Genomic DNA, 11,329 nt, shown 5'->3' with positions numbered 1-11,329 from the left:
AAGATAGAGACATCTATTTCCGCTGATTCTTCAGATTTAGGTAGGTGCTCATTCGATTTTCTCTGCTGCTACATTTTGATTTCTTCTTGAATTTCTATCTTTCTGTATTTAACCCTCCACTCCATGACCTCACTGAGAATTTAATCATACCAAATTAATGACTGTCTCCTGAATGAACCAAACATTTTTAACTATCACTTTGCATGCATGCACTCATAGGATTCTCTCTGCTAGCTCCACAGCTTTCTTCCCTTTCCTTGAGTAAGTTGCAAAGTAACATAGAAGACTTGTTTCATTTTCTGTCTTGACCCTTCCGTGCATGAAAAAGTGTTTTATCTCATAGGTATTTCCAAAACTCTGCATGTTGCTGGATTACTGTGTCTCATGTTGTATCACTTCATTTATAAATTTGATCCTCCAAGCAAACGATGAGATCCCTGAGGCCACTTGCCATGACACAATCTTCTCTGTAGCCTCAGGCCCGTGTCTCTCAGAGGAGAAATAGTTGGTGTCTGAATGTACATACATACCCTGATGGAATCGGTGTTTGGTAGAAGAGCAACATAGGCAAATAGGACATGTTCCCATTAGCTGCGGTCCATTCTGAAAAGCAGGCTGTGGACCCTCGGGTTCACCCTTCCTCTGCCCACGTGGACCACTAACAGGGGTGCACTGAGCAAGGCGAAGGCCACATGGAAGCCCACAGCACCACACGCTTGCCCTCCCTAGCACGTCATCCTCCACGCATTCCAACGCGCCCTCCCTGCCAGCATCTAAACACTTCCCTGCAGCGGCCTAAAGTAGCCCTTATTCATTCCTTTCCAGTATCAGGGAAACACCTCCCTGGCTTTCAGTCAGTCTGTGAGAAAAAAAAAAAAGGCTAGGACTTTCCTGAGGCTGGGAGCGGGGATTCCCTCTCCAGGAACGTGCCATTTCCACACCGCCTACCTGGCTGAAGGCGGCCAAAGACGAGGAGCCGGGTGACCTGGGGACACTCGACGCGCGCGGGTCCCCCTCCTCCGGAGCGGGGGGGTCTCAGCCCGGGAACCCACTAATTAGGCTCGCCCCCATTGGTCGTCCCCTGGCACCTCCGTCACCGTTATGCTAACGGAGGGCGTCTCATTGGCGGGGCCTCCGCGGCGGCCCCGCCCACGGGGAGAGCCCTTGCGCTGCGCCGGGACCCCCAATCCCAGGCCCCCCGGCGCCTGCGCGGCCTTGCGGGACGCCCGCCCGCTGGGACCTGCTGCAGGCTGGGCTGTACGCTCCGAGGAGGCTCGCGCCTGCAGCGGGGCGGGACGGGCTTTCACCCTCGCGCTGCGCGCACGCCCACCCCTCTCCCCTCTTTCTAGGCACCGCGCGTCTTTTCTCTTTTTTTCGGGCGAAGTAACTTTTGCATTCCCGCCTCCCCCGAGTCCTGGCGACCAGAGGCGGCGCCCAGCCTGGGGGCGGTTCCTTGGCATCGTCGGTCCTTGTCAGAGCCAGACTTTTGCTCCTGGACTGGGTTTGCATCATCCCCATCACACCCTCCGGAGGAGAGGAGCCGAACCCTTTCGGCCTCAGCTTCCGGCTGGGCGCAGACCCCCCCTCCCCCCTCCCAGGCCCCTTCCCCTGCAGCGGTCCCCCCTCCCGCCGCCGCCTTTAAAGAAGTCCTCGCCCCCCCAACTCCCTGCAATATTTTCTTTCGCTCGCCCTCTTCGCCTCCTCCATTCGTTGTCTCACATTTCCCACTCTTTGAGGAAGGATGGTTGATCTGGAGAGCGAAGTGCCCCCTCTGCCTCCCAGGTACAGGTTTCGGGATTTGCTGCTCGGGGACCAGGGATGGCAGAACGACGACAGGTGAGTGGTGTGTTGCAGTGTGGCTCCGGAGATATAGCTGGAAAAGGGAGGGATGGGGAGGCTGAAAGGCTAAAAGGAGGGAGACGAGGAAAGGGAGCCAGAGCTTGGGGGAGGGAGGGACAGGGACTCTGACGTGTCTCTCCATTTTGACTGTAAGGCAACTGGTGTAGGCAAGGAACTCCTTCTTTTCACTTTTGGACCCCTGCAATGTATTTATTGCATTTATTTGGTGCTTATTCTTTTGTCTATCTATGCTTTCCCAGGGTGTGGATGAGGCTGGTGTGCGAGGTAGAGTACGTCCAAATGGCACGCAACATCACTGCCGATCAGTTTTCATTTTTTTCCCTCGGATGTTGTGAATCAAATTTGAAACTGCATCCGAGTTGATTGAAAAAGCACCCAAATCTCCTGCACCTGTTTACTTATTCCGTGTCGGTATTGTCCTGATTAGGTGTTCACCTGCCACTGGGAATTTTATGCTTTTTAAACATTTGGAGACGCAGGTAGACAGTTGGTTTCAATATGTAACAGGTAGTTAGTGAAAATGACAGCGTTTGCAATGGAAAAAACTCACTTTGAACGGGTAACCATGACTATTATTCATAATGTGTTCGTATAGCATGATCCAACCTTCTCATAAATAATGTATTTAACCTAAATATTATATATGTCACAAAATTAAAACATAATTTTCAAAACTAGAGTGTTATTAGCAAAATATTGCTCATGCGTTTTATCTGTAGCATCACTGCTTTGCCTCGTTAAACTTTTGGAATTACTCTTGTTATGTCTTATTATTTTTTTTAAAAAAGCATATTTTATGTTTCATTGAATTTGGTATTTTCTGAAATAGTCATTTAGGTATCACATGCCACATTTCCTTATTTTAAAATAATATCTGTGTACTAACTAGACTTTCAACTCAATTGAAATGTTTTGTTAAACTTCAGTTTGGTATTGATGTTCTGTTTTAATTACATAAAAAACCCATTATTGGCTCCATTCAGAATCTCCTTGTTCAACCACTGGGAAATACCTTCCTCCCATCTCAGCTCCCAATACAAACCCACACTACACACAAGGGATTTTATCTGGGTCATCAACTGTGGCCTTCTTCTTTGGTCTCATATTAGTAATTTAAAGGGATATGGATGTTTTGTAGATGATATTTCAGTTCAGTCTCTTTAGGCAAAAATGTATATATTGATAAAAATTAAAGAATTCATACCAGTATGCTTGGAAAGTAAGGTGTTCTGGTTGACTAAAGATGAAGAAAAGAATATTTAAACAAATTTCAGTGCTAATTGGCATTTAGATACACTATTTTGACTTAGCTCAGTGGCTCATCAAGTGCAGTTTGGTGTTCATAGTGATTAGATCTATATTTGTTACTTCAGGATGTCAGGATCATCATGTATTAATTGGATAGAAATCCTCATTGCAAAAATGTGAGTTGGGCAGAGTACATAGAGGACATATTGCAGACTTGTGGTGGTAGCCTTGTTTGTCTTTTAAACATTGTATCCAAGATCATGATTGCTCATGGGGTTGCCCTCACTTTTCTAGGGATACTGAAGATTTTTAGGTAATTAAGAATTTTGGTTAGTTGAATGCATCCTAAATGAGTCATTACCATGTTAAAAAATATTCTGCACTTTTAAAATCCCTTTTAAAAGTTTATACTAGCCCAAGTTTAACTCTAAAATTAGGCTGTATTTACTAATAAAGTATTGTTACCAAACTAAACTGGGTCCACTTGCCTGTGCAGTAAAGCCAATCTACTGACAATGCTTTGTGGTGAAGACAAAAGAAAAAGTGAAGTCGCTCAGTCGTGTCCAACACTTTGCAAGCGTGTGGGCTGTAGCCTGCCAGGCTCCTCTATCCATGGGATTTTCCAGGGAAGAATACTGGAGTGGAATACTTGCCTTCTCCAGGGGAAACTTCCTGACCTAGGGATGGAACCCCAGTCTCCCACACTGCAGGCAGACTCTTTACCATCTGAGCCACCAGGGAAGCCCTGGCAAGTGCAGCCTTTATTTCAGGGCACCAAGCAAGGAGTCCAGGTAGCTGGTTCTGGAAATGCCTAAACTTCCTAATAGCTTTCAGGGAGATGTTTTTAAAGACAGAATGTGGGGGAGGGGAAGTTGTGTAGTGTGTGATCAGCTCCTGGACATTCTTTTGATTGGTTGGTGATGAGGTAATCGGGAATCTGCATGTTCAACCTTCTGGTTCTAAATCAGCTTGGGGTCTACCAGGTTGGGGATAGCAGGAAGTTAACTTCTTCCACCTAGTGGGGGTCTTAGTGTCTGCAGAACAGCCTAAAGATCAGGTCTAAGAAAGTTTTGATGGCCGTTGAGGTCCCTGACTTTGTTTGATGGCTCACATATTCTTATTTTGTTTTGCTTGACTGTTTTCCTTTCTTTCTGCCATTTCCCCACTTCTCCAATTAAATTTATTCGTTGGAACTCAGCCTCGGAGGCTAAAGTTTTCTACAGACAAGGGGCAAGCAGAGGACATGGTGAGGGGTGGGAATCTGTCTTGGGAACTCCCCATAGGGTCCTATTTGGTTGCAGTATTAACATTTTTAACATTGTCCATTCACATTTAAAGGTAATTTTGTGCCTCCATGAAAACTTACTGTTTAGTTTTGGTTATGTTTGTTGTCCATCTTTGAAGACAAGATCCTTTGATTAATAGGGAGGACCCAGATTTCAATGCTGTGCTTATTTATTCACCACCTGAGTGACCTTAGGCAAGTCATTCAGCTGTTACGAATTTCAGTAGTTTTATTTATGTAAGATATTTCTGTAAAACTAACACCTAGTTGACACTAAGTACTTAGCTAGTGCTATATGTTAACTATCCTATATGTTATATATGTATGTGTGTGTGTAACATACATGTAAAGACATATGTATATGTTAACTTACGATATATATTATTTCAGTCAATTCTCTGGTAGCCCTTGAATTATAGGTAATTATTTTAAGGACTAGGAAACTCAGTTTCTGGGAAATTAAATACTTGTTATGGTGATATACCTTACAAGTGTAAAGATGACACTTGGGTTCAGTCCTTTGTGACTCAAATTACTTAAGAAGCTCCTAATTTCCCTCCACATAATTAAATTTCAATTTATAAGAATAATTTTATGGAATCTAGCTTAGGTGAGGTGCTCTTCATTGCATTCCCTTCTTAATCTACAAGTCAAAGTTTGTAAGTGAAGTCATCTCTTTGGCCTTTAGTGTAGTCACAAACTTTTCTTTGCAATTAAGTGTGCATAGCAATGTTTTTCTCAGTTATCTTCGTGGGCTCAATTCCTACAGAGAAAAGGAGGAAGCACTCTTTAATCCGGGAATAAGTAGACAGTTCTGCCAACAGATGCATTTAGTGCTCTGCCCATATTGCCTGGATATTTTCTAGGAACACCCTCTGCCTGATATTTTTTGTTTGTTTCCTCTTGGCCTTACATGCACACCCGGCCCTCTTGGAGAGCAAGCCAGAAGTACCACTGAGTAAATACAGATTTGTTAGATAAGTACTGTAGCCTCCTAGTTCCTTGGTTGGGACTATTCTGGCTTATGTTCTTTGTACTGTGTCCTATGGGACCCCACTCTAATTGGCATAGGGGGGTAACTGGCTTGATATTGTGAGCTTTATTAGCTTTCTTCCCTCTCTCCCTAACTGGTATTTTCTGGATCATTTCCCAAGTAAACTACTTATGCTTCCATCCTTATCTCAAGGTCTGCTTCTGGTGGAATCTGCACCAAGATGGATATCTTCCCCATCTAGAGGCACATTATAGAAATGATGGAGGAGAATTAGAGGAGAGGAAAGTAGAGCTCTTCATTCTAAGAATTTCAAGTTCAGTCTTAATAGGATATGGTGGATTGGCATATAAAAATGAGTGAGGCATATCACTGATATGTGAAGGGGTAGTGTTAAAGAGGGAGTATTTGTGAGTCTGTAATAATATAGAAGTGTATATTCCACACTATAGATTTTCTGTAAACTAACCACGGATAAGTCACTTATATTTATATTGTACCACCTTTTGCTAGGGAAACAGACACATATGTAAAATACATGTAATATGTATGTATATGTATAATGTATATGTAATACATCTGTATTCTATATGAAATATATGGAATGCTTATGTAATATACACATTAATACTGCTGCTGCCGCTAAGTCACTTCAGTCGTGTCTGACTCTGTGCGACCCCATAGACAGGCAGCCCATCAGGCTCCCCCGTCCCTGGGATTCTCCAGGCAAGAACACTGGAGTGGGTTGCCATTTCCTTCTCCAATGCATGAAAGTGAAAAGTGAAGGTGAAATCGCTCAGTCGTGTCCCACTCTTAGCAACCCCATGGACTGCAGCCTACCAGGCTCCTCCGTCCATGGGATTTTCTAGGCAAGAATACTGGAGTGGGTTGCTATTGCCTTCTCTGCACATCAAGGCATCTTTGTGTAAATCTTATCCTCTAATGCTCATGCTCAGTCATGTCTGACTCTTTGTGACCCCATGGACTGTAGCCTACCAGGCTCCTCTGTCCATGGGATTTCTCAGGCAAGAATACTGGAGTAGGTTGCCTTTTCTTTCTCCAAGGGATCTTCCATGCAAAATGCCTTGCTGGATGAAGCACAACCTGGAATCAAGATTGCAGGGAGAAATATCAATAACCTCAGCTATACAGATGACACCACCCTTATGGCAGAAAGTGAAGAGGAACTAAAGAGCCTCTTGATGAAACTGAAAGAGGAGAGTGAAAAAGTTGACTTAAAACTCAACATTCAGAAAACAAAAGATCATGGCATCTGGTCCCATCACTTCATGGCAAATAAATGGGGAAACAATGGAAACACTGACAGACTTTATTTTCTTTGGCTCCAGAATCACTGCAGATGGTGACACAGCCATGAAATTAAAAGATGCTGGCTCCTTGGAAGAAAAACTATGACAAACCTAGATAGTGTATTAAAAACAGAGATATTACTTTACTGGCAATGGTCAGTGTAGTCAAAGCTATGGGTTTTCCAGTATTCATGTATGGATATGAGAGCTAGACCATAAGGGAGGCTGAGCACCAAAGAATTGATGCTTTTGAACTGTGGTGTTGGAGAAGACTCTTGAGAGTCCCTTGGACTGCAAAGAGATGAAACCAGTCAATCCTAAAGAAAATCAGTCTTGAATATTCATTGGAAGGACTGATGCTGAAGCTGAAACTCCCAATAGTTTGGCCACCTGATGCGAAGAACTGACTCATTTGAAAATACCTTGATGCTGGGAAAGACTGAAGTCAGGAGGAGAAGGAGACGACAGAGGATGAGATGGTTGGATGGCATCACCGACTCAATGGACATGAGTTTGAGTGAGCTCTGGGAGTTAGTGATGGACAGGGAAGCCTGGCATCCTGCAGTCCATAGGATCACAAAGAGTTGAACATGACTGAGTTACTGAACTGAACTGAGTAGTCTTTTATCCAGTCAGCTAATGTTTGAATGCATGCTATATCTCAGGGCCTCATGAAGTTAGGCTTTGGGAAAAACATAAGAAAGAATATGAAAACAAGGCTTCATCAGGGAGGAGTTCACAGATATAATTTTAAGTGAATTTCTGCCAGAATGTTGACAGTATTGCTTATGTTATAATGATGTCCTTGCAGAATTTCTATTTTGAGACTGTCAAGAAGAGCATCCACCATTTGTAAGCAGGATATTCAGTGTTTGCTTGAAAATAAAGTAGCTAAAATCACTATATTAGAGATGGCTCAAAGTCTTCTATATACTTTAAATCTAATATTTAGACTACTTAATATCATCAAAGTTACTCTGTATTGAAACCAATATGAGTAGAACCTGAAAATTTAATTGATCTTCTGTGGGGGCCATTCTGTAATATGTAAAATTGTAGGGTTAAAATACATTTTTTTCCTATTTAATGTTTTAAGATTCATAAAAAAATAAAAATTTAGAATATTCTCCTGCAGTTAAAGATTGGTAAATTTCAGGTCTTAAATGTCTTCAGACAGTTTGGACAAGCCCTTCTCATCCTTCATCATGACTTAGTAATTTTAAGGTTTGGAACACAATGCAGTAGATGTGGATAGATTATCATAATCATAGATAAATTGCTGCTAATGGACAATTCTCAGTTACAGTCATATGGGAGAAGGCCATTTACATAATTAACATTTTTCTACTGTTCAGATATTTGGTCAGGTGTTGCAACTCAAGTAATTTTAAGTGTATCATTCATATTTTATAGTTGGCATTTACACATAATGCAAACAAGTCACCTAATGCATTGTAGTAATTGAAAATATAAAGAACTTGAACAAAAAGTGCAATTCAGCCAATTAATAGTGAAGAGGTATTTATAAAATGGAGAGACTGTTGGATAGTTTTTGGAGTATAGATAAGTTTATATATCATACAGTGTAAATATGTGACTTCATTTTTTTGTTGTTATTTTTTCTCTTTATTTATTTTTAGTTTTCTATTTAAAAAAATATTTTCTGTGACTTTATATAATCAAATCGAATTGGGGAAATGGTTTTGGATTGGCACATGTCAAATTTATATGTCATCAATTTTATCTCCCTTATTAAATTATGTATTATTTTGAAAGTATCCATTTAATGTAAAGTTCTTATTCTGAATGTTTATATTCAGGTCAGTAATACACTTTTAAAATATTTTGTGCTATTAAAAATAATTGTTTTAATTTTACTGTTTAATTAATTATCCAATTATCTATATATAGTGGAGCCAACCATGCATATGCAATATCTATAAAAATGACTTCAGCACTTATTATTTGAGAGTCCAGATAGTTCTATATCTGTTAGAGCTATCATATTAAGAGAAATCTCTATGAATAAGGCAATAAAATATTATCTGCTACTGAAATAGGTAATGGTGTAAAAATTGACTATACATATATATATGTAATATATATATTATATGTATATAATACATATAATATACATATACATGTATATTATATACATATGTATATATGTACACGTATATGTACATATGTATATATGTACATATATATATGTATATATATATTACGTATATATATATGGAGAAGGAAATGGCAACCCACTACAGTATTCTTGCTTGACATCCCAGAAACAGAGGAGCCTGGTGAGCTACAGTCCATGGGGTCCCAAAGGAGTCAGACGTAACTGAGTAACTAACACTTTCCTTTTTTTTTTTTAAGAGAAATAATATAAAGGAAAATTTATTGTGGTCTTCATTATTGGTACAAAATAAACTTTAAATTAATAATATACTTAGCCATAACCTGTACCTTTAGGTTAATACTAAATGTGATACTTTTGGGTTTTCCAGTCATGCTCTTGTTCATATGTTTATATATTATTTTGTCGTTGATGGTTCATCTGTTTTTATTAGTGAATTTGTGTATTGCCAATGTTGTCTTACTTATGTGTTGTGCTTGTCTCAATTGCCTTTAGAAAATGAAGCAAAAATAAATATTTTTTACAGTGATATTTCACCAGTTGCTTTGTATATTTATACTGTGAAATTAAATAATGGTGACCTTTTCTGAGCAATATTTGATACTTTTGATCAAGATTTTTTTCAATCAAGGTATTTTTAAACTAATGTTTTTCCTAAGTTTTAAGTTGCTAATTTAAAATTTCTCTATAAAATAATCAAAACAATAAGTAACTATTCAGAAGAACAGTTACTTTTACTCTTTGACAGTTTTTGACTAGATATGGAATTTTTTAAATTGGTCTTGGGATCTTAATCATCAGATAGTAATCAAATTGCAATTTAAGAGAAAATTACTTGGAGAATAGTGAGAAGAAGGGTGCATATATAGCACTGAGAAAATCTCAGCCTCAGTACAAGTTCAAACTGGTTCTATGCAGTCATAAAAACTACAATCCAAGCAAAGTGGGGGGACTTGCAGTCCCCTTTACACTGAGTGTACCGCCCAGGTAGAACAGATAAAGGTAAACTGAGCCAGGAACTTCTCTCTGGTAGTCACGGGGGTGGTATGTAAGGTTTCTAAAGTTGTAAGCAAATGACCCAAACGTTATGAAGAAGCAAATTATAAAGACTACCTTAGATACATATTTTACCCTTGCATTTCTATAAAATATGGAACATTGTTAATCTGTCAAACATTTAATATAATCCATATTAAATATTTATACCTAATACACACTTATAAATAATGATTACTGTGCTTCAATTCTAATTGACATAGAAACCAAGAAATTTGCCACATATTGCAATCATGAGCTTTATTCCACCAACCAAATTACATTATTAGTTTTCTTTTGCCTAAGGCAATCATTAATATTGATAACATTTCTAAATTACATATTATGTCACTGTTGTTTTGTTATACACTCATGTATTGAAGAAAGAGGCTGTGGTTCCTTAGGAGCTGAGGTTCCCTTGTATTCTCCACTATCTCTCTAACCCAAAGCTTTGTTCATGTACAGTTGGCCTCATCATTTGTCCCAGCATCTGGGTACTGCATGACCTCGAACCACTGTGATATTTGATTGCATATCTGTCATGTACAAGAGAGACCACGTATGTGTTTCCAGCAGATAAATAGAAGCTCAGACATTGTGAAGGCAAGAAAGCACTCTGAGACTGGCCTTGGGTCCTTTATGTCTGGTCATCTGGAAGCTGAAGAGTGAACACAAAATTTCTGACCTTGTTGCCTTAATAACCAGAACTAGATTCTCTTAAGGATAATCTGAGATGTAGTATAGTTTCAAGGGAAGGAGGAAGCACTGCTCTTACCTGGAAAAGTAAATTATTTATGTAAATGAATTCAATGTATCCCTGGTAGGTTTACTTGTCTGCTTTGGCTGGGAAGTGGGGATGGGTTTGGAGTTGGGGAGGTTATTCCATAGAGGCTGAAAAGTTCTCATCTCCTGAAAGGAGTAGAGGGGATGTACTTCTAGGGGTTCAGGAAAGAGAGTTTGCAGAAAAACAAGACAAGGGAAGTGAAATTTCTCTCCCCAATTTTTTCTTGGATCAATCATATTGATCTTTGTCTTTTTCTTTTCTTTTTCCTTGACAAATAGAAGCAATGAGGGAAAAGCAGACAGAGAAACTCAGGCTGACAAGCCTGGCTGGTCCATAGGGCACTGTTGACTGGCAGTGAGTCCCTTTCCTGTTCAGACTCATTACTGGACCTGTCTTTGGACTGTGCTTCAACTCTCTTGCTCAGTATGCTCAGTCACGTCCAACTCTTTTGTGACCCCATGGGCTGTAGCCCAGGCTCCTCTGTCCATAGGATTCTCCAGACAAGAATATTGGAGTTGGTTGCCATTTCCTCCTCTTGGGGATCTTCCTGACCCAGGAGTGGAACCTGCGGCTTCTGCGTCTTCTGCATTAGCAGGCGGATTCTTTACTGCTGCACCATCTGGAAAGCCCCTTAGCTCTCTTAGCACTACTGCAGTGATGCCCCAGTTTTAAAGATCAA

General features: G+C 40.3%; 1 protein-coding gene across 3 annotated transcripts in view; it reads left to right on the top strand.

Annotated features, from left to right (window-relative positions):
* Positions 1-1,219: 1,219 nt before the first annotated feature.
* The window catches only part of LOC145507225 (potassium channel subfamily T member 2), a 406,914-nt gene continuing 396,804 nt past the window's right edge, over positions 1,220-11,329 (top strand). For all 3 annotated transcript variants that reach the window (XM_081493298.1, XM_081493297.1, XM_081493299.1), the window contains exon 1: positions 1,220-1,836. In XM_081493298.1, coding sequence (XP_081349424.1) covers positions 1,742-1,836 — 95 coding nt within the window. In that variant the 5' untranslated portion in view covers positions 1,220-1,741. The remainder of the gene's footprint in view (positions 1,837-11,329) is intronic.

Source organism: Giraffa tippelskirchi, chromosome 5 (assembly GCF_054371585.1).
Source record: "Giraffa tippelskirchi isolate mGirTip1 chromosome 5, T2T-mGirTip1v1.2.pri, whole genome shotgun sequence".
Taxonomy (NCBI): Eukaryota; Metazoa; Chordata; class Mammalia; order Artiodactyla; family Giraffidae; genus Giraffa; species Giraffa tippelskirchi.
This window is presented reverse-complemented; position numbering and strand designations above follow the sequence as displayed.